The sequence below is a fragment of the Sceloporus occidentalis genome, unplaced genomic scaffold (assembly GCF_023333645.1).
Source record: "Sceloporus occidentalis isolate IW3139 unplaced genomic scaffold, rSceOcc1.0.p SCAF_1, whole genome shotgun sequence".
In the NCBI taxonomy this organism is placed as follows: domain Eukaryota; kingdom Metazoa; phylum Chordata; class Lepidosauria; order Squamata; family Phrynosomatidae; genus Sceloporus; species Sceloporus occidentalis.
In genome coordinates, this window is record NW_028316981.1 from 19,144,021 (window position 1) to 19,168,679 (window position 24,659).

Below are 24,659 nucleotides of genomic sequence, written 5' to 3' on the forward strand. Positions count from 1 at the left end.
CCTTCTCCTGATCTGTTTGGGTCCTTTCTGCCATTGTCCTCAAGGGGGGCTGTGACATCCTCTTTTCTTGAGGGTAAGATCTTTTGTAATGAAAGAGGTCCTCCAGTGTGAGACTCTCCTCCCCATCTGCGCCCCCATCCCAGGAGGTCTAGGGGGGTGACACCATGAGTTACCGCATTGTGTGACACCAATCCTAGTGATGCCACTGACCCATGCTACACACACACACCCATGGGTCAGTGGCATCACTAGGATTGGTGTCACACAATGCGGTAACTCATGGTGTCACCCTCCCCCTAGACCTCCTGGGATGGGGGCGCAGATGGGGAGGAGAGTCTCACACTGGAGGACCTCTTTCATTACAAAAGATCTTACCCTCAAGAAAAGAGAGGATGTCACAGCCCCCCTTGAGGGTTGGTCAGGTTTTTTGCAAGCAGAAGACTGGTTAGGCTGGGAGAGAGACAGGAAAAAATTACAGTCATACTGTACTTGTTATTTGACATCAAGTTGACATTAACTTAGGGTCACCCTGTGAATGAGAGACCGCCATGAACCCTGCTGAATCTTGCAGGCTCAGGGCCTTGGATTCCTTGATTGAATTTATCCACCTGTAATATAGTTTTTTCTCTTTTCTGCTCTCTCATGAAGCATTATCACCGTTTCCAATGAGTTAAGTCAGCTCATGATATATTAAAGTAAGAACAAATCTACAGTCAAGTAACAGAAAGAGCCTTCTCCATGGTTGCCCCCAAACTCCAGAATTCCCTTCCCAGCAAGACCAGACAAAGCATCCCTTACCAGACAAAGAATTTCTTATTCTGAAGGCCCTTAGAATCATAGAATCATAGAATAATAGAGTTGGAAGAGACCACAAGGGCAAGTTGTTGTTGTTGTTGTTGTTGTTGTTTGTATGTTTCCCCCCAAAACTGGGACTCAAAGCAGTCTACAGTACAATTAAAAACATACAAAGGTGATACATTAAAATAGAAATAAATTATTACAATATTAAAACAGATTGCTCGTTAAAAGAATAAAATACAGTTTAAACAAAATGAAAGTGTTTAAAGCTGTACATTTTAAAACAATACAACACCCCAGCCCATTCTTTAAAAACTTTCTGTTGTGAGGAGGATGCTGTACTGTTTTAGACCAAACTGTTTTAATTGTATGTTATCTTTTAATAGTATTTGATCATTTTTAGTGTAGTTTTAAATCATTTTAATATTGTCAAAAGTTTAATCCTATTTAAATGTTTACTTTTTTGTATGTTTTAGCTGTATTTTTTTAATTGTAAGTCACCCTCAGTCCCAGTTTTGTAACAAAAGCAAGTTATAAATATAATAATAATAATAATAATAATAATACAGATTAAGTATCTCACATCCAGAATTCCAAAATCCAAAATACTTCAAAATCCAAAATGGTCCACATGAGCAGATGAGATAGTGACACATTTGCCTTCTGATGGTTCAGTACACATTTTGTTTCATGCACAAAACTATGAAAAATATTGTGTATAAAATTACTTTCAGGCTATATGTGTAAGGTGTATACAATACATAAACGATTTTCATGTTTAGACTTGAGTCCCATCCCGAAGATATCACATTATGTATGAGCAAATAGTCCAAAATCTGCAAAAATCTTAAATCCAAAACACTTCAGGTCACAAGCATTTTGGATAAGAGAGGCTCAACCTGTCATAACAAAAATAATGACCATAGAATCTTAGAGCTGGAAGAGACCGATGCAGGAACTCACAATCAAAGCACCCCTGACAGATGGTAATCTAGTCTCTCTTTAAAAACCTCCAAGGAAGAAGACTCCACCACTCTCCGAGGCAGCGTGTTCAATGATGATGAAGATGATGATGATGATGATGATGAAGATGATGACGATGACGATGACGATGATGATGATGATATTCAGTCTTGGACTGAAATTTTAACTTCTGTTTCTGTTCTTCCTCAGCTATCATCCACACAATCGGGGAACAGGTCTTACTTCCCTGTGATGCCATAAGCCCTCATACACGTTGGTTCTGGTTCCCTCTGAATTTTAGATGTGCCAACATCAGTGGAAGCAGTGTGGAAATTATCTGGAATCATACCACACATGAGGTGACTCCCCTTCGGTTCAACCCCCGGTTGATATACTACCCTCCAAGGACATTACTCCTCAGGAATCTGGTCATGAGTGATGCAGGTACCTATATCTGCCGCCTTCCCAATGGCTCAGAAACCCGCACTGTCCTTCAGCTGACTCCAGGTAAGTACCTTAAAAATAATCTTCTCAGTAACACATGCTGTTGCATGCCTTCAAGTCACTTCTTAATTATGGCAATCCTCAGGTGAATCATGGGGGTTTTCTTGGTGAATTTCCTCAGAGGGGTTTGCCATTGCCATCCTCTGAGGCTGAGAGAGTGTGACTTGCCCAAGGCCACCCAGTGGGTTTCCATGGCTGAGGAGGGATTTGAACTCTGGTCTCCAGACTCATAAACCAACATTCAAACCACTACAACACACTTAAAGTATAATAATAATAATAATAATAATAATAATAATAATAACTTTTTAAAAATGTTCCGGATTCATCAAGTGTGGCACCTCATCAAAGGTATGGATCTCTCAGGTAGTAAGTTTGATATGTGAAGCTACTTGGGTGGAGATGATTAAATTTTTGATATGCTAATATTTATTTGTTGAAATATTTATTTATTAATTATTTATCTCCTACCCTATATCTAGAGGTCACAGGGTGAGTTACTGACAGTAAAATAGCATTACAAGATGATGGTAATAATAATGATGATGATGATGATGATGATGATGATGATGATGATGATAATAATAATAATAATAATACTTTATTATTGTCAAACTGTGGCTGCAATCCTGTATGGCTCAGTGTAACGTGGAAAAGAAAGCTAAGAGGTGACAAAATAGCCATTGAAGGGATATCCAAATATTCCTTAAATATTTGAAGGGATATCATATTGGAGATGGAGCAAGCTTGTTTTCTGCTGCTCCAGAGACAAAGACATGGGGCAATGGATTCAAACTACAGGGAAAGAGTTGCCACCTCAGCATTAGGAAAAACTTCTTGATGGCAAGAGCTGTTCAACAGTGAAAGATGCTGCCTTGGAGTGTGGTGGACTCTCTTTTGGAGATTTTTAAAGAGAGACTGGATGGACATCTGTCGGGATGCTTTGATTGTGTCTTCCTGCTCAGCAGATTGGACTGGATGACCCTTGGGGTCTCTTCCAACTCAATGATTTTATGATTCCAAGACATTTATCATCACCACCACACCAGACATACAGCCGCTGAACACACACACACACACACACACACACACACACACACACACACCACAACCATTCTGTGCTTCATGGGGAGTCAACAGGATTGGAGAAGCATCTGTGATCAGAAACAAAGTGATAACTGTACTGAGTGGACCACTGATGTCTGGAGTTTCTCCAGACATCAGAGTGGTGTTATAATCATTTTGTGTCTGGCTACAGGGACATAACCAAGGGCATCTTCAATCCTGCCTGTTCCTCATGAGGCACAGAATGGTCCCAAGTCCCATTTCTATTTCTCCAGTTTTAAAAAAGATCAGATAGCAGGCATCATGAGAGATCTCTGCCTGAAACTGTGAAAAACAGCTGCCAGTCAGAGGAGATAAAGTTGAGCTAACAGGCCTATGGGCTGAACTTCCTCAAAGAGGTTTGCATTGTATTTCCTTGGTTTGCATTGTATTTTTTTACCATCCTTCATATCTTGATATCCAGATGATAGATGCATTTTTATTATAAAATCCTAGCAATGTAATATGCCATATATAACAACATGAAATACAGCAATAAATACCAGCAATAAACACCAGGAAATACATAAAAGATACTCTGTTTGTTGCTGCATTCAATGATCTATCTTTACACTTCTGGATCTTGTCTAGATCCTTCATAGCTGCCCTTCCAAGCCCTAGACTTCTTTTGATTTCCTGACAGCAGCCTCCATATTGATAGATAACTGAGTTATAGGAAATCATTTACTATGTCTTCATTGCCAGTTATGTAAATGATCTTTGCTTATTATTTTTGTTTTCTTAATTTTCTTAATTGTTTCCTCAATTGCAAATCTGCCTTTGCACTTTCTTCCTTGACTTTTTCCAACTATCATTCCAAGTCTTTGTTCTTTTCTGCTAGCGATATGGTGTCATCTGCATATCTTAAAATTGCTGATGTTCCTCCTTCCAATTTTCATGCCTCCTTTCTCTGAACCTAATCCACCTTTAAGTATGGTATATTCAGCATACAAGTTAAACTCTCTGGCTTTGCTTCATGAACGAAGATTCAGGAAGGACTCATCCTGCGCTTTGTACAAGCGTGTTGGTGACTAAAAAGGCCAATCCGGGACAAACAGGTCTGGTTGCAGAAAGCACAGCGGAAAGTCTCTTTGGGTGATGTTTCTGGGTTGCAGTTCTTTCTGCGTTGTTGTTTCTCTTCAAGACTTGTTCGGCGTGAGCTTTCGAAAAAGGCTGTAGCATCATGGATAGTGTGTCTCCATGCCTCCTGATGCGAGGCCAGGGAGGACCATTGTTGGTGGTCAATTTGGCCAAGCCTGAGATGTTGTTTCAGGGAGTCCTTATATCTCTTCTTTGGGGCACCCCTCTTACGCTGACCCGTGGCGAGTTCACCATAGAATACTATTTTTGGGAGGTGATGGTCCTTCATCCTAGAAACATGTCCAGCCCAGCGCAGCTGCGTCCTCAATAGCATGGCCTCAATGCTGGTGATCCCTGCTTGCTCAAGGACAGCAACATTTGTCACATAGTCAGTCCAGTGTATATTTAGAATTGTGAGTAAACGGCACTGATGAAAGCGTTCAAGGAGTCGTTGGTGTTGGCGATAGGTGACCCATGTTTCAGACCCATAGAGGAGAATAGACAGTACAATGGCTCTATACACACTGATTTTTGTGCTTCGCCTCAAATGTTTGTTACTCCAGACTCTTTTGTGAAGCCTTCTAAATGCGCTATATGCCTTTGCCAGTCTGTGATCGATCTCTTTATCAATCTTGGCGTCTGAGGAGATGATGCTTCCCTGGTAGGTGAACTGCTGGACGGACTTAAGCACAGATGTACCTACGGTGATGTGGGGATGGTAGTGTTCTTCCTGTGGTGCCGGCTGGTAAAGAACTTCCGTTTTCTTCAGACTGACTTCCAGCCCAAAGAACTCTGCAGCTGTAGCAAAGAAAGATGTTTGGCGCTGCAGAGCTGCTTCTGTATGGGCAACAAGGGCAGCATCGTCAGCAAAAAGCAGTTCACGGACTAGATAGTTTAGAGTCTTAGTGCGGGCCCTCAGGCGGCTTAAGTTAAACAGGCTACCATCAGTATAGTAGCGTATATAAATGCCGTCTTCTTCTTTGAGATCTGCCGTAGCCCTTTGGAGCATCATGTTAAACAGGTTACAAGTTAAACAGATACGTGATAAAATGCAGCCTTACCTGACCTGCTTGCCAATGGGAAACCATTTTGTTTCTCCATGTTTTGTCTTGACCATGCCGTCTTGCCCCGAGTACAGGTTACATATTAGGATAATCAAATATTGTGTGGCACATGCATTTATTTAACAGAGATCCGTAGTTTTTAATGTTCTACACAATCAAAGGCTTTGCTACTTAATAATAATAATAATAACAACAACAACAACAACAACAACAGCTACGGTCTAAAGCACTGAGTTTCTTTTGAAATTCTTTGCTGTGCATTATTCATTATCCAACATACATTTGAAATATGATTCTTAGTGCCCCTTCCTATTCTGAGCCCAACTTGGACACCAGTCATTTCTTGCTCCACAGATGGTAAAAGTCTTTGTTGTAGAATTTTAAACATGACTTTGTTTGCATGGGAAATCAATGCAATGGACCTGTGGCTACTGCAATCTCTGATGACCCTTTTCTTGGTAGTCGGAATCCATATTGAGCATTTCCAACCTTTGGGCCATCGATTTGTTTTCCATATTTATTGACAGATTTTAGTTAGACTTTGAGTAGAAAATGTCTCTGTAAGGTTGAAACAGCTCTATTGATAAGCCACCTGTTCCTGGTGATTTATCTCCTCAAAGTGCTTTGAGTGTGTAAAAGACAGCTAATTTAAACTGACCAGCGAAGCAGAAGTGAAAAGTCCTAGGTAATGCTGAAAGTTCCCAGGAAATACTTGGAGATTAAGAAAATGTCATGTGGATCACCAAAATAAAATTGATTTGTACAGGAACAAAACTTGGGATGCCAGAGGCTCCCCCCCCTTTTCTGGAGGGCTCTTTGTCCTTTTGCCTGCTACAGATTAAAACCATCAAGCCCCCCCCCCCAACATTTTGTGGCAAATGGCAAATGTGCCCCAAAATATTGTGTGGCAAATGGCAAAGAGTGGCAAATGGCACTCACTACATAGTTAAGTCAAAGTGCTTAGTACCTGAAGTCAAAAATCTCATAAGCACCTCTACCTATAGAATCATAGAATCATAGAATCATAGAGTTGGAAGAGACCACAAGGGCCATCCAGTCCAACCCCCTGCCATGCAGGAAATCCAAATCAAAGCATCGCCGACAGATGGCCATCCAGCCTCCGTTTGAAGACCTCCAAGGAGGGAGCCTCCACTACACTTTGAGGGAGTTTGTTCCACTGTCGAACAGTCCTTACTGTCAGGAAATTCCTCCTAATGTTGAGGTGGAATCTCTTTTCCTGCAGCTTGCATCCATTGCTCCGGGTCCTAGTCTCTGGAGCAGCAGAAAACAAGCTTGCTCCCTCCTCAATATGACATCCCTTCAAGTATTTAAATAGGGCTATCATATCACCTCTTAACCTTCTTTTCTCCAGGCTAAACATCCCCAGCTCCCTAAGGCGTTCCTCATAGGGCATGGTTTCCAGACCTTTCACCATTTTAGTCGCCCTCCTTTGGACACGCTCCAGTTTCTCAATGTCCTTTTTGAAATGTGGTGCCCAGAACTGGACACAATATTCCAGGTGGGGCCTGACCAGAGCAGAATATAGTGGCACTATTACTTCCCTGGATCTAGATACGATACTTCTATTGATGCAGCCTAAAATCACATTGGCCTTGTTAGCTGCTGCATCGCACTGTTGACTCATGTTCAGCTTGTGGTCTACTTGGACTCCTAGATCCCTTTCACATGTTGTCTCCTTAAGCCAGGTGTCCCCCATGCTATATCTGTGCATTTCATTTTTTCGCCCTAAGTGCAGTACCTTACATTTCTCCCTGTTGAAGTTCATTCTGTTAGCTGTGGCCCAGCTTTCTAGTCTATTCAGGTCATTTTGAATTTTGATCCTGTCCTCTGGAGTATTAGCTATTCCTCCTAATTTGGTGTCATCTGCAAATTTGATAAGTATTCCTCCAATTTTTTCCTCCAAGTCATTGATAAAGATGTTGAACAGTACTGGGCCCAGTGGAACACCACTGGTTACTTCTCTCCAGGATGAAAAGGTGCCATTGTTGAGCACCCTTTGAGTTCAGCCAGTCAACCAATTACAAATCCTCTTAACAGTTGCCTTGTCCAGCCCACATTTTACAAGCTTGTTTGCGAGAATGTCATGGGGAACCCTGTCAAAGGCCTTACTGAAATCAAGATATACTATATCCACAGCATTCCCTTCATCTACCAAGCTGGTAATTTTATCAAAGAAAGAGATTAGATTTGTCTGACATGACTTGTTTCTCTGAAACCCATGTTGACTTTTTGTGATTATGGCATTGCCATCTAGATGTTCACAGATTCTCTGTTTAATGATCTACTCTAGAATCTTTCCTGGTATTGATGTCAGACTAACTGGACGATAATTGTTGGGATCCTCTTTCTTCCCCTTTTTGAAGATGGGGACAACGTTTGCCTTCCTCCAGTTTACTGGGACTATCTCGGCCTTTAAAATAAAATAAAATAACAACAAATTAAATAGCACTGTGCCTTTGTTTGATGACATCCCAGATCTGCTACCTAAAATAATTCTGCTGGTAGGGCCAGCCCTGAACACAGCTATCCCTCCAGAAATGGATAAAAACTAAGAAACCTCACATCATGTAACTCAATAATCTTCCTCTGAACATATGCTGCTTCTCAACCCCCTTCCTTTACTGTTCCTTTCTCTTGCTTCAGCCAGAGAAAATTAACCAAGTGCCCTGCAGCCAAGGATCTGAGATTAGTCATTTATCTGTTTTCCCCAGATGGAGCTGCTGGGGGAGAAGGCATCAGCAAGTAAGGGACTGCAGAGGGAGAGACAACTGGCATTTGCAACCTACACTTGCTTTTGCTGAAATGCTTGTCTGCAACCAAATGGGCTGGAAGGAAGGCCACATACAGATTTGCAGGGCTTGGTCCCCTCAGGTTCTGCTCTATGAGAAATAGATGGAAACAAGATGCAGTATCACAGGTATAAACAAAGAAACTGTTTGCACATCCCTTCAGACACACACTGACACAGTCTCAAATATAAATGGTGTGCAGATCTGTACCGCTGGATGTTCTATTGTCCTCAGCTCCAAATGGGCTTTTCAGATTCTCAAACAAAGCACTAGTGTTCCTCTTCTTGAGTCCGGGACAAAGGAAAGCTTTCTCAGGTGGAGATTATGGACCTGAACAGGACAGGCTTTATAGCTTCAGGAGTGTTTGGAATAGCAACTCAGTAGTTGCTCGTTTGCATCTCTCTAAGAACTGTATCAACCAGCCTGGCTTGCCCCCACAACAATCAGAATAGTAAAATGTCCAGAATCACACTTTTCTACAGTCGCGTGAGTGTGCTGCAAGTGTGCTGCTTTGGCAATCTATGGTCCTTTCCACACCAGCTCCATAACTTTGTCTCCCTACATGTGAATGCCCTACTCAGCGCATGCATGCCTTCCAATTTTTTTAATTTTCAATTTTGCCACAATTCCATAATTATAGGAAAATATTTTTATTTTATTATTTAGTTGTAATTATGTGATCACAGCAAAATAAAAATAAACTTCCCCAAAAGCATGAAGTAAAGCCAGCCTGCTTGGGAATAGTAATGCGGGAATGAGGAGTAGAATTACATCCTCTCATGCCACATGACTGACATCATCATATCATCACTGCAGTGGAAAGGACCTATTTCACCAGGGATTTACATACAAAGGAGTGGCAGGAGAGACATGATGCCATGGGATGGTTTTATCCTATTGAAATTCTGGTTTGTTAGCCACCTGTGATGGAGTCCCAAGGGTTTAGGCACAGCATGTATTTGTGTCATTTCTGGCTTGTTGATTGTGGTCTCACCCTCTCTTTTCCTGCATCAGCTAGTATACAGTTAGTCTCAGTTTGTTTGTTTTCCATGTTTGAGGAGCACATGTGAAGTTATGAAACCTTTAATACAGTATTTGTTTTTACAAAGAAGAATAAGCTTGCTTTATTTCTAGACCCTGTGAAGGGGGACTTATTGTTCGTCTCCTGATTACAAATATGAATTTGTTTGAAACACTACTATCTCTCACATTCCCCAACAGGGAGGAGTATAGATCCTTCTTCTCTCCCCATGTGCAGGTCAGGAGGGAGTGAGATTTCTTGCTCTTAGAGAGCTGCTTGAGATTGGCAAAATCACAGTAGCTACACATCTGTTTATATTGATACTTAAGGCCTCTTTATTGAGTACACAAAAGTCAAGCAGAGAGCAATAAAAGCCATGAAACTGTTAAAGTTATATTAAGCATGGTGAATCTCATCAAGAGGGCTTTAAACTAAATCCTTTGGGAATTGAAGATGATAGCTTAAGCATCTGTCCAAAAGCAAGCTCTAAACAAAAAAAAATGTGAATTCTAATGGAGAAGCTGAGGGAGAGAATGGGAGCCACAGTAAAACTTACAGTAGAATAAAATTTAAGAACAAACAATGCTTTAACTGTCTAAACACCAATGTGCAGAGTTTGGGAAACAAACAAGATGAGCTTGAAGTCCTAGTGTAAGAAGATGATTTTAGAGCAGTGGTTCCCAACCTGTGGGTCAGGACCCTTTTGGGGGTCGAATGACCCTTTCATGGGGGTCGCCTAAGACCGCTGGAAAACGTCTATTTAATTACAGTTATGAAGTAGCAATGAAAATAATTTCATGGGTTTGGGTCACCACAGCATGAGGAACTATATTAAAGGGTTGCAGCATTAGGAAGGTTGGGAACCACTGTTTTAGAGGTATAATAGGGACTTGGAAGGATAACTCCCATAACTGGGATATAACAATTGAGGACTATAATCTGTTCAAAAAAGAATAGCCGGGAAAGAAAAGGAGAAGGAGTAGTATTATATGTCAAAGACTAATTCGGTTGTGCAGAAATCCACGTGAGTGACCAAACGGCCAGTGGAAAGCACTGGGGTAAAAATAAATAGAGAAATAAATAAAAACAACATTGAGATAGGAAACATCCAGGGGTAGCTGTGTTAGCCATTTAGCAAACCCAATCAAAAATCCACCAAACAGTTATAAATAATAAATAATTAAACTTTTATTTATATCCCTCTTTTCTGCGACAAGACAATCAAAGTGGCTTACAACACGTTAAAATCCACATTTACAAATTTATGTCCCAAATTCCCCCCCTTAAAACAGGATTAAACAAGTTACAATTAAAACATCTATTAAAAACCTTTATTGGCAAACCAAAATGTGCAATATACATGTGGCAATCTTTCAAAGCTTCACTGGCTTCTTCATCAGACAAGGTGCTACAAACCAAACAGGAGAAAAAAACTGAAGATGTTAGTCATAGGCCTGCATTTTGATGTTTTTGTTCTTAGTTAAGATGGTATGGAGAGGCATAACTTGCAGACTAGCCCTTCCTCCTTTTGGCCATGTGACAACAGGGAGATTTTCAAAGTGCAAGAAATTTAACGTCTATTTGCATTCTATTGCAATCCAATATGTTTCGACCTTTGTGAGGCCGCAAGCCCCTTTGTGGGCAGATGACATTGGGACAAGGAGTTTACTACAGGCCAGTAGTGTCATTAGGGCAGTGCAGAGAGTATAAGCTGCACCAGGTGACACCATCAGAGGCGGTGCCACAGGGCAGCAGTGAGGTGTTCCACAGCCTGTCCCTGAGAGATACATGGGGAACTCTTCCTGGCATGCTGTTTCCCTTTGGGGGATGAGCCCATGGACCTTTCTCTCCACTTCTTTCTTCTGCAGACTCCCCCTCCTGGTCTGTTTCACTCCTTTCCACCATTGTCCTCTGCAGGGGCTGTTTGCTGTGAGTTCCTCTTTCCTTGAGGATGGAGACCATTTGTAATTTGAAAAATGTTCCTTCTCAAGGGAGCATCCCAACTCTGCTGTTTCAGCTGGAGGAGGATGGTGGCAACAGGATGCTGAGTTCCCTGGAGTGAGATTCTCCTATCCATCTGCATCCGCATCCCAGTTTTTCCTTTCCTTTTCCCCTTCCTGCAAGGTGTCTATATTGCCTGGACCCTCTCAAATTTCACAGTTATAGTGCTATGATTCTACTTTCACTGCCATGAGGGTGACACTATGAGTTACCACTCTAGGTGACATCAAATCTTGTGAATTCAGTGCTATACACCACCGAACCAAGACAAGGTGGTGGATTATGCTTTTCTGAAACAAATCTCAGAAATCTCCAAGAAGCAAGTACTGGTAGTGATGTGGGGATCCAACAAATTCCTGATGTGCTTTGCAGATAATTTCATCTTTCAAAAGGTAGAGGAAAGAACCAGAGGATCAGCAATCCTGGACTTGATCCTAACCAATAGGGTGGAGCTGGTCACTGGAATCAAAGTAGTTGGCACTTTAGGGGGAAGTGACTGTGTAATACTAAAATTCATGACTGAGGGACAGGCCAAAGAAGTGTAAAGTCAAGCACAAACAGTGTGCAGCAAAGCAATTATTGTAAGGAAGTGGTTATTACATCCACAGTTGGTATGATAACCATGTAAATTAGGCAGGCTTAGCTGGAAACTACTTGAGGTCATTCTTCAGGGAAGAAAACTGGCTGAAGAACCAAGGAGGGGGCATTATGGGAAATGAGAAAATTTGTAACAAATGAGCAATTAGCCTGCCAATAATTATGTCTTGTTTATTTAGGCATTGCTAACGCTTGTTGTTTAGTTCTGACAATGAACGTCTCCGGTGTGGCCCTATCTCTCTCTGGCTTTGCTTCGCGAACGAACGAAGATTCAGGAAGGACTCGTTCCACGCTTTGTACAAGCGCATTGGTGACTGAAAAGTCCAATCCGGGACAAACAGGTCCGGTTGCAGAAAGCACAGTGGAAAGTCTCTTTGGGTGATGTTTCCAGGTTGCGGTTCTTTCTGCGTTGTCATTTCTCTTCGAGACTCGTTCGCTGTGAGCTTTCGAAAAAGGCTGCAGCATCGTGGATAGTGCGTCCCCATGCCTCCCGATGCAAGGCCAGGGCAGACCATTGTTGGTGATCAATTTGGCCAAGCCTGAGATGTTGTTTCAGGGAGTCCTTGTATCTCTTCTTTGGGGCGCCCCTCTTACGCTGACCCGTGGCGAGTTCACCATAGAATACTATTTTTGGGAGGTGATGGTCCTTCATCCTAGTTACTGAATAAATGTGCACTGAATTTTAATTACTGAAATCTGGATTTCTGAACTTGGGGCCTGAACAGACAGACCAAAATAAAGCTGCTTGGGGTCACTTCGGTGGTATGCTGTTTAAATGACACATGCATTTTAAGAGGCCAGAAGCTGCGCCAAAGCTGTGTTCCAGTCCTTAGGACTGGAGCGTGGCTTTGGCATGGCTTCCAGCCTCTTAGGACGCATGTATCATTTAAACAGCATACCTCCAAAGTGACCCGAAGCAGCTTTATTTTGGCCTGTCTGTTCAGGCCCTTGATTAACTACCGCACTTGACAGACTGTGACAAACTAATGTGCATTGATGGATGAGAAATCCTAGACTTCTCAACAATCTTTCACAAATGTATTTTTGATCGGGGGTGGGGGGGTAGCAGTCTAAAAGTATATTAAACTATGCAACTATGAGCACAGATTAAAAAAAATTTAAAACCACATTCCTGTGAAAAGGAAAGCCAGTGTGATGTCTGAGTGTTTGACTATGACTCTGGAAACCAGGGTTCGAATTCCCCCTCAGGCATGAGAACCCACTGGGTGACGTTGAACAAGTCATACTCTCTCAGTTTCAGATGGAGAAAAAGTCCCCCCCACCAAACAAATATTGCCAAGAAAACCCTGCGATAAATTTGCCTCAGAGTCACCGTAAGTCAGAAATGACTTGAAGGCACACAAGAAAAAGCCTGTGCAAAAACACACATCCCACTGACCAAAAGTGTATTTCCTCCTTATCAGCTTTTAGGAACATCTTTCTCATGTTGACAGTTGCTTTGCTTCTAATGTGGATGGCAAGTCTACTGGTTGTCATTCTCAACTGCTGTTCTTTTGCATGAATTTATTGCAATCTGTTTTGTTCTCACATTGTCGCTGTAAATCAGCCAGCCAGCCAGCCAGCCGGAGGCAGCTAATTAAAAAAAATCCCACTAATTCATATCTCTGACAACTGCTCTCTGCTGAAACATTTTGTCAGGTGTCAAAACCCAAGAGAGCTTGAAAATCTTACTTTCTTGGACTACAACTCCCAACAGTAGTTTGCAGTCTGGAATATTCCCCCCTTGTATGCTGTGAAAGGCAAGGCTAAATAGTCTCTTCTGGCAGGCTTATCCAGATAATTTTTAAATGGTGAATTTTAAATGATGAACTTTAGATGTGGATTGTTTTAATATGTGCACCACTTATTTGTCCTTTTAAATTGATGTGTGTTTTAACCAATGTGTCTTCACTAATGTTGTTGTTTGTAAATTGTTGATGTCCCCCGCCTGAAACCATGGGAGAGGCAGGTAACAAATTATTATTATTATTATTATTATTATTATTATTATTATTAATAGGTTTTATTTATATACCACCCAATCACTTGGAATCCGAGCGGTTTACAATAGAGGGGATAACAGACAGTTCCCTGCCCACAGGCTTACGATCTAAAAGACACGACACAAAAGGAGAAGGGAATGGTGAGGGAGGGAGGGAATCAGGTCCAGCATTCTTCTCTCCCTCTGAGGCCTGGACCAAGGCAGATGGACCGGAGGGAGGGCTCTTCTTCTTCAGGCTAGCCCCTGATGGTACTGGGCCAGCCTACTCTCTCCCTCAGAGGCCGAACGATGACAGTTGGGGAGGGAGGAGCCTCTTTCTTCAGGCTAGCCCCTGATGGTACTGGACCAGCCTTCTCTCTCCCTCAGAGGCCGAATGATGACATTATTATTATTATTATTATTATTATTATTATTATTATTAGCAGGAATGGTAGCCACCTCTCAGGCTGCCAGTTTTTCCCCCTTTCCTTTTCCCCTTCTATAGGTGTTTATATTGTCTGGATCCTCTCAAACTAAACAGTTATAATGCTATGATTTGCTTTCACTGCCATGGCCAAATTCTGTGGATTTTGGGATTTGTAGTTGGAAGGCATCTAGAACAGGCTAGCCTAGCCTTCCAGGGCACAGAGTTACATTGCCTGGGAGCAGACACCAAGAAGGCCCTCTCAGGGACTGAGGTGGGACTGAAGGTGTAGACTGTAGAAATAATGCAATATGACACCACTTTAAGTGCTGTAGCTTCATCTTATGGAATCCTGCGATCTGTAGTTTTACGTGGTTTTTAGCCTTCTCTGCCAAAGAGGGCTGGTATTTCACAAAACTAGAAATCCCAGGATTGTGTAGGATGGAGCCATGGCAGTTAAAGTGGTGTCAAACTACATTGTTTCAACAATGTAGATGCACCAACAGTGAAAGCCCTCCCCTAAGGATCTTAAAACTCATGCACGCTCCTATAGGGAGAAATAGTCTTTCAGACATTCTGGGCCTAAGTTGGATATTGGGATGATTAGCATGACTGGTATCCTATTGGAATTTACACACATGTCAGTTTCCTTGTGGATGAGTTGTATTTTGGGGCATGGCGTGATGTTTGCATTTAGCTCACAGTGGTGTAAGCAAAGTTCTGAAGGTACGCAAAGGGATGTTGTAGCACTTTGAGATTTACTGAGAGAAAGACATTATAGCATAAGCTTTTGTAGACTTTGTCTACTTTCCCACATGCACGGAGTGAACTGGTGCCCAAGAAGGACCTTTATTAACAGATTGTATGAATAGCAACAGACTTGCAAAACTTGTGGGTATGGAGATCTTCCCTCCTACCTTTGTCCCTTACTTACCATACTTAAAACTGAACTTGTCATCTCATCACTATACCCACAATTTTTGCATTCTTATGGCTATTCACACAGTCTGATTATAAAGGTCCTTCCTGGGCACCAGCTTACTCCATTCATCTGAGAAAGCAGACCAAGTCTACAAAGGCTTATGTATCACTAGGAGGTATGGGGCATCACTGGGAGGTGCGAGGAGTTCAGACCACACTGGGTGACGCTTCAGAGGGGGGTGTACACCCAGTGAGGTGGTACACCCAGTGGGAGTGGTGGGGCTGCTGGATGAGTGAGAAAAGTCAAGACCAGAGGCCACAGTACTGCTCACCCCAAACAGCAAGCGGGCATTGTTTTTTATTTGGGGTCTGGCATGGATGCTCCCCATAGCAAACATGCTGGACCCCAAACAGCTCCTCAGAAACTGCAACACCACTACCACCCCTCATCAGAGGTTTTGCCAGGCACCAGCAAGCTAGCTGGGGGGCGGGGGGGGGGGGCGGGGCAGGCAAGCAAGGAATCAGGAGGGAAGGAAGGTGGAAGGATAGTCTGCACCCCACTGCATCCCTGGTCTTCCTCCCACACCAGGGATGCTACTGAGCTTATGCTTCAACAGCCTTTGCTCATCAGTTAGTCTCAAAGGTGCTATAAGATCCCTTTGCATTGAATATTCCAGATCAACATGGCAAAATGTGCATGCAGTTGCTCCTTCTTGAATGGTGCATTCAAGTACGCTGGGGCTGCCGAAACATCAATCACATTCACAGCTCTGCAATTGGTTGCATATCGATATTCAGCAGAAGACCAGTGTAGCACAATGACGTCTTAACTGCGTGAGTGTAGATCTCCACTATACAAGAATTATGTAGGATTTTAACATACATTTGACACATTGTTAGTATATCGAGTGGCATATTGGTGGACCTAACAATGTGCCATTCATTGTGGGAAAATTAAAATTGTGGCTCATAGGGATTGTTCCCATTATTGCCAATGTGGCAGAGGGCCTTGCCAATGAAGGACTATACGTTTAATGTTCAGTCTTCTTTCCTCTTCTCTTTTCAGGCTGTCACAACAATCTCAATGTCTCTGCCAAGTGGAAGGGTTCATCCTCATTGCAGCTCAGCTGCCATCACTGTAATTCTCTGGGTGTAAAAGATTCTTTTCAATGGATGCTGAATTCAAAGCCACTCGGTAACCCCTTTTGGGCTAAAAAGAGCAACCATGGGTCTACCATAACAATACATACCATCCGGCAGGCAATTTGGGGACGCTGGGAGTGTCATTCCCATGTTAATCATTCTTGGATCTCTGAAATTTGCTTGAGTCCACTTACAGAAGAAGACACAGGTAAATTTAAATTGCACTGTAGATTCCTGGAGTGTGGGAGTGGGAATCAAGTGGTCCTTTGGACATTTTGGCCTGCAGCTCCCAGAAGCCATAGCCAACAAAGCCCATGGTGAGGAATGCTCGAAGCTGCAGTCCAACAACATCTGGGAAATGACTCTTAATTCCCACCCCAACTTAGCAATAGAGCTAAAACCTTTTTTTAAAAAATATATTTTCCTCATCCCCCCCTTTTTTTTTTCTAAAGCAAGTCTCTGTGACACTTTCAAGGGAAAATGTTATTTCCTTGTTTTAAAGTTTGCCTTAATTAATTTAGCTTGGGTCTAAAGTGCCTGAAAGACTATAGCACCATCTGCACTGCAGAATTAATGTAATTTAATTTGACTTTAACTGCAATGGCTCCATACTAAGGAATTCTGGGATTAGTAGTTTTGTGAGATATTTAGCCTTCTCTGTCAGAGAGCTCTGGTGACACAACAAACTATACCTCCCAGGATTACAAAGGATGGAGCCATGACAGTTAAAGTGATCTCAAACTACTTTAATTCTGCAGTGTGAATACATTCTAAAACAGTTGCTTTAGCAAAAACAAATCTTTGCAGGAGGCAAGCCTTTATACTCCCCTGACTCCTGTGCCTTTGACAGCAGCCTGCCTAATTTGCAGAAAGTAGAATTCAGAAACATAACCATGTTAGTCTGAAGGTATCACTGTGCAAATGGATCTTGTACTTCTTGGAGACTAACTGTGCAAAAGAAGTTGTCGCATAGGTTTCTGTAGATTGAGTCTACTTCCTCAGATGCAGAAGTATCTGATTACAGAAAGTAAAGACTGCTTGTGACTTACCTCTACATCCCAGGAGAAGCTCAAGCTGCCAACTTTCTAATCTGTCAAATTTCTGTTAAGGCAAGGGCAGCTGCTAGCTTCTATGGCTGTATCTGCACAGGATAATCAATTCAGTTTAACACCGCTTTAACTGCCATGGCTTAATGCTAGGGAATTCTGGGATATGTAGTTTTTGTAGATATTTACTCTTCTCTATCAGAGAGCTCTGGTGTCACAAGAAACCACAAATCCCGGGATTCTGTAGCATGAAGCCATGGAAGTTAAAGCAGTGTCACACTGCTTTATTTCTGCAGTGCAGATGCAACCTGTGTCAGTGGAGCAGTAATTCCACTCTTGATTCTAGTCCAAACTTTAAACAATCCATCCAAGGTGCTGAATCCTATCCTGAAAACAAGTTCACTACCTTGGATAGTTCCTTTAAAGTGCATTGATACCCAGAATGGATTCACTGTCTCAGTGACATGGAATCCATGTGTCACTATTGGTCAAAGACATTCAACCAACTTCAGATGGGAAAAGATGACGACAGCTCTCAAGAGAACATGTATAGCAGTAAGTGAATACCATGTGTCTTTTTTCAGAGAGAGAGAAAAACCCTGTAGACTATGGTGAGATTCATATTTATTTTTTACTACCACTATCCAGATATGGGGAACCCAAAGTCCTGTCAAGATTCACAGGTGAGAAATGAAAGGCAAGATACCCAGGGCCATGCTGGTTCTACCAACACCACCTCCACTTAGAATCATAGAATCATAGAGTTGGAAGAGACCACAAGGGCCATCCAGTCCAACCCCCCCCCCGCCATGCAGGAACTCCCAATCAAAGCATCCCAGAAAGATGGCCATCCAGCCTCTGTTTAAAGACCTCCAAGGAAGGAGACTCCACTACACTCCAAGGGAGTGTGTTGCACTGTCAAACAGCCCTTACTGTCAGGAAGTTCTTCCTAATGTTGGCCATGAAAGCCTTCAACTTCACAAACTGCTTTTTCTTTCTGATTGCAAAGGCACCGTCCGAATCACCCCTGAGAATTGTCCTTCTGCAAAACCCACCTCTTTGGCAGCATCCCACTGGTCACATCCTCCTGTCACTAAGACTACAGAAGCTACACTGATAGAGCCCACTATAAAGGGGACTCCGGTCTGGGTTTGGGCAGTGGCAGTGCTTTTGGTTGTACTGGCGATCATACCCGCTGCTCTTGGAACAACTGTATGGCTGTGGAAGAGAAAGCAGTCAGACAGGTGAGTCAAGGCCTTGCAAACTGAGGGGCAAGATGGCTGAAGTTAGAAATTCCTCATGCCAGGAAACATGAATGAAAGATGTCTCAAGGTCTGACCCAAGATATCTTGCTACCTAAGGTAGTATAGCAAACTGCACAACTGTCCCCATCACCACCACCCAAAGGCAGCCAAGGAAACAGAAAATGCTACAAACATCTCTTCCCAATCCTATAAGGTTATAAGGATGCCTAAAACCTAGAGAGGGCTCCTGCACTTTTAAAGTGTAGAAGAGGGAATCTCAGTAGCTGTTGCTTGTTGTGCATCTAGTTTAACAAGTGACACCTGTTGACATTCCCTCTTCTACACAATTGCTGAAGGTACTGGAACTCTCTCCAGTTTTCACTCTGGCAACTCAAGGCAGAATAATAAATAACTTTATTGTTAACAAAGAAAAAGAAATACATGCTCCAAAGCTCCTTTTTCTTATAATGATTTCATATCACATTGAAATAGAGCCAGTGTGGAGCAGTGGTTTGAGTGTTGTACTGTGACTCTGGAGGTCAGTGTTTGATTTACTGTTTAGTTATGGAAACCCAATAGGTGACCTTGGGCAAGCCACACACTCTTGGCCCCAGAAACCTATGTGATAGGTTTGCCTTAGGGTCACCATTAGTCTGAAATGCAACAAACCACAATGGTCAGGGCCTTGGCACTGGAGCCTGGTTTTAAAAATCGGTGAGACAGAACATATGGACTAACCTCCTTTTAATAACTTACACAAGCACAAGTCTAGCTTATGCCAGTGTAACTAAGGACCTTTCCACACAGGGCACAGAAGTAGGGTCAGTTCGCATTGGCTGATGTGTATTCGCGTTATATTGCATTGGTGTTCCACACCTGTGAGCTCAGAATACGTATTGACCAATGCGATATAACGTGAATACACTTTGGCCAATGCGTATTCACAGCTGGGTTCCAAACTGAAGGCAGCCGGCTCTTCCGTTTTGCGAGTGCGCAAAATTAGTGGATCGGCGGGATCCGTATTGATGGACAGTGCGAAACCTCTGATGCTTTGGCTGGTGTGTACATCCAATGCACTGGTTCTCCTGAAGACCACCGGTTACAAATTTCCCATGATGCTGCGCTGGAATTTCCCCCATCTCCTTCCGTTGGCCCTTTCCCCTTTCAGGACAACCGCCGGGGCTGGGGAGCGATTTTTCCACTGAACGAGATAAAGCAGAAACCTTTCATGTCAGGGGGGGGGGATGTATATGTATATGGATGTATATATGTATATGTATGTGTGTATATATATATATATATATACACACACACACACACAAAGATGTGTGTGTAAGCATATACATGCAGCATTACACTTTCGTCTGCTCCACAGTGTGTGTGTGTGTGTGTGTGTGTGTGTGTATGCGTGTGTGTGTATATGTATGTATACACACACACAGAGACAGACAGGTGTGTGTATACACATATAAATACAGCTTCACACTTTTGGCAGTACCACTACGTGTATATGTGTGTATATGTGTGTGTGTGTGTGTGTGTGTGCGCGCGCACGCACACACACACACACACATATATAAACACTCAAGCAGACAGATGTGTGTGTACACATATAAATACGGCATCACAATTTTGGCTGCGGCACAGGGTGTTTTTGTATATATATGTGTGTGTTTGTGTGTGTATATATGTATATGTGTGTGTGTATAAACACTCATACAGACAAATGTGTGTGTACACATAAAAAAGGCATCACAGTTTTGGCTGTACCACTATGTGTATATGTGTGTATATCTATATCTGTGTGTGTGTGTGTGTGTGTGTGTGTATACACACACTCATACAGACAAATGTGTGTGTACACATAAAAAAAGGCATCTCACTTTTGGCTGTACCACTATGTGTATATGTGTGTATATCTATATATATATGTATGTGTGTGTGTATTTATGTGTGTGCATATATATACACACACACACACACACACACACTTATACAGATAGGGCAGACCCCTTTCGTAAGTGGCTAAAGGCAGCAATTCTCACGATATTACGCGCTAAACAGTGACCTCATTCTTCACCCCAGAAGTTAAAAATGTTGCCCCCGTTCAGAGCCCCACAGAGCATGCGCAAAGCTGCCAGTGCGCATCGGCCAATACACATTGTATTGGGCTGGTGTGGTTATCCAATCTGCACTTGCCTCACTTTGCCTGAATACGCATAGGCCGATTCGCAAAACCACGATTCGGAAGGCTGCCCAGGTGTGAATGAACGATGCGATATGACGCGAATACGAATTGGCAAAGTGTGTTCAGAGAGCGCGAGTGTGAATGAACGATACGATATGATGTGAATACGCATCGGCCAATGCGAACTGACCCTACTTCTGTGCCCTGTGTGGTAAGGTCCACAGTCATTGTTTTGGTCATTGTGGAGGTCAGAATTCTCTACTGCCATCAGACAGTGACCAAGCTCCTTCTCAAAACCCACCTTTTAGCTTCTGCACCACCTTCTGAGCATATAACACAACCATTTACTGACAAGTGAAGGGGGGCTGTGATGGAGAAGTATCCAGCTATGGTCTATAGCTCAAGAGGGGGTAATTTTTGCCCCTAACTCACCAAAAACAAACAAACAAACAAAAAAAACACCTGCCAACCCATGTGTAAAAGCATGAATGACCTTACCTCAGAGCCACATACTACAGTATAGTGGGCTATCCATATTCACTGAAGTTAGGGGGACAAGACCCCCATGAAAGTGGAAAAACTGCAAAATTAAAAAAACACACTATATTTTTATCTAAGAGAACAGCTTTCTAGTAATCTCTAGGTCCTCCAGTGCAACTCCATGGTCAATATTTGCCAGACTTTGACCATAGAATTGTGCTGGAGTACCTCCAAATGCCTAGCGAAGTGTTCTTTCTAGGAATCTTTAGGTGCTCTTCTTTAGGTGCTCTTGTATGACTTCTGGACGACGTTGTCCATAGAATCATGCTGGAGACACTACAGATTTCTAGATTGAACACATTAATAAAATCTGTGAATAATCCAACCCTCAAAAGTCAAAACTGCAAATGTGGAGGGCTGACTGTACTTCCAAATATCTCCATTCTTCTCCAGCAGGATCCCACAGATCCTGGGATTTGCCCTCCAAGGAGGCACTAGAGCACTTTGGTTGAGAATTCTAAATACCGGTTCCTAAACTGAAAATTCCAGGATGCCATAGAACTTTGCTATGGCAGTTTAGGTGGAATTGCAGTGGGGTGGTAGATGCTGGGGGGGGGCAGTGACAGACACCCCCCCACCCCAGCTGTACCACTCAAGCCTCCCCAACGCTTTCCTTCTTTCAACCGATAGAGCTGTGGTTGCCACATGGTTTCCCCTGAACATCTTAAGCCAGTGCTTCTTAAGATATCTGATGTGCAGGACCAAAAGAGGTTTTTCCCCCCAATGTTCCAGAGATGGGTTCCATATTTGTGCCCAATGACTGCATCTTCAACTGTCTCTTTCTTTCCTGAAAATTTCAGACCACAGTCGCCAGTAGCTCAGGTCTCATCCCTAGTTCTCAAACTTTTGAGTAGCACTACCCTAAACTAAGAGAGCCAGCATGGTGTAGTGGTTTGAGTGCTGGACTACGACTCTGGAGACAAGGGTTTGACTCCTTACTTGGCCATGGAATGGATGACATACTCTCAGCCCTAGAAAACCCTATGATATAAGTTCACTTTGGGTTGCCATAAATCAGAAACACAGCACAACACATCTTAAACTAGCTTTCTGCCATCACATCTTATGGCAGTCTCTTTCCTATTGCCAATGCTGCAGGAACATTCAATAGACATCCAGTCTGTGTAAGGAACTCTGTATATAGAACAGAAGCAGAAATTGGATGGGCTGCCATATTGTTTTCTTTCTTTGCTTCAGGCAGTAAAATTTTTTATAACTTTGTAAGCCGCCCTGATCATTTTCTTGGAAGGGCGGGGTATAAATAAAATTTATTATTATTATTTATTATTATTATTAAAATATTCTGGCATAGACATGCATAATGGTATAATATAAGTTTCATAGTTTAAGGGGCATTTTTGTGGTGACATTTTCACAAACATTCTTGTGTCTTTCATAACATGTGGTACTACTCTAAGACTCTTGCAATTTCTTTCTAGGAAACACAGAGAAAACCAAGAGAGGACAGGTGAGGAATGAATGAAAAACCTCCCTTTTTCTTGCCTACTTATTTGAAGCTTCTACTAGACCTCCTTTTACCTACATGTATAGAATTATGGGATAACAAGCAGCATTACAATAAAATGCAATAAACCTCATGCTACAAAACTGAGACAGATTAAACAATGATTCCTCATTGGTTTCGCAACTACTTGCCTCACTTTAAAGTAGTTGAAAGACCAAGAAATCACATCTTCTATCAATTTTATTTTTTAAAAAAACATGCAGTGCTGAGAAGGGGGAAATGGTGGATCTGACACAAACACCCCTCTGCCATTTTTCCCTCCCCCCCAGAATGATGTGATTCTGACCTGTTGTTCCCACCTGTTGAACTCTCTTCAGAATTAATTCTTTTAAAAAGAACCACTTAAAAACTAGTGTGTGGAAAAATCGTTTTGGTTTTGGGGTGTGTGTGTGTGTGTGTGTGTGTATGTGTTTACCTCACTTGATCATGACAAGAATCAATCACATTGCAACAGGAACCGATTTCAAATGGGAACAATGGTATTTAAACTGATAAGCAATTCAATTTTTTTCATAGTGGGAATGTGCCTCAGGAGTGCTTTGATTGGGTTTTCCTGCATGTCAGAATGGGGTTGGACTGGATGGCCCTTGAGGTCTCTTCCATCTCTAGGATTCTGTAATCATCTCTTGCATTTCTTTGTTCCCCATTCACTTCACTTAATTTTCATTCAACATTTTCACCCTCATTCTCTTCTTCATGATGCCATGACTTGAAGATCATCCTTTCCTGAGATACACCACCAGAAAGAAGGAGGATATAATGAAAAGGGAGAGTCTGCATGAGGTAAATATTGGCTGAGCAATTTTTGATGAACAAGATGAGACCAGAGCATAAGAAAAATATATTTAGGGACTACAGCTTCCATAATCCCTAACTAGCATGGCTATTGGCCCTTCTGTGTGAGGAATTTTGGGAACTGTAATCTAACAAAGGACATTTGCAATGCAAGTCTGAAGCAGATTGCAGACTCAAGGTCCCTGTTTGTGTTAATCCTTTCTCTTGGTGGTTTCTCTTTCCAGAGATCCGCTTCTATTCATTACGCCCAGTTGCAACATCTCCAAAGGAAATCTACTACTGTTCAAACTCCAGACAGCACAACCGTGTATGCAGTAATTGTTTGAGACCATTTCTGTCATTTCTCACTGTCACATTAAGGCTTACCCACCATTTCTCGATCTGCAACCGAAGCTCTGCTCCGCTGGACAATTTCTTTGAGTGCATTCCTTGCAATGTGCTGGAAACAATTGCTTCTCTCTCCTGACTAACAACACAGTTTCTTTTCAGTGCCAGGTCAAAACATGACCTTTTTTCAACAGTTTTGTGGCCTAACTTACTTTTTCCAATATGTACAGGGTTTCTAAAATCCTTTAGCTTTTTTAATTGGCTAAGTTGTTTTATCCTGTTTAAAATATATGCTTGTTTTGATCTGTAGTTGTTTAAATTATTTAAATTATTTTATTTGTTTGCCCCCTCCCTGGGATCTCACAATAAAAAGGTGGGATAAAAATATCATAATAAATAAATAATAAAAATAAATAAATATACCCTTGAATAGACCTAGTCTTTCTTCACTGATGTTTCTTCCACTCTGTGTCACCTTTGTCTTCCATCTACCTCATATGAAGGGAAAGGCACTACATGGATTTTGGGTTCCTTTTCCATGACTTTTGAGTACCTCTCCTTTTCCTTGCTTGCAATTTGGCTA

At 42.2% G+C, this 24,659-nt stretch overlaps 1 protein-coding gene across 1 annotated transcript; it reads left to right on the plus strand.

The window, feature by feature from the left end:
* Positions 1-2,116: 2,116 nt before the first annotated feature.
* Positions 2,117-24,426, plus strand: LOC149321038 (uncharacterized). Its single transcript, XM_089514921.1, has 6 exons — positions 2,117-2,268; positions 16,335-16,619; positions 18,467-18,701; positions 22,869-22,897; positions 23,670-23,737; positions 23,974-24,426. Exons 1-6 carry the CDS (start codon positions 2,193-2,195, stop codon positions 24,073-24,075), a joined length of 795 nt encoding a protein of 264 aa, XP_089371047.1. The 5' UTR covers positions 2,117-2,192; the 3' UTR covers positions 24,076-24,426.
* Positions 24,427-24,659: the final 233 nt, after the last annotated feature.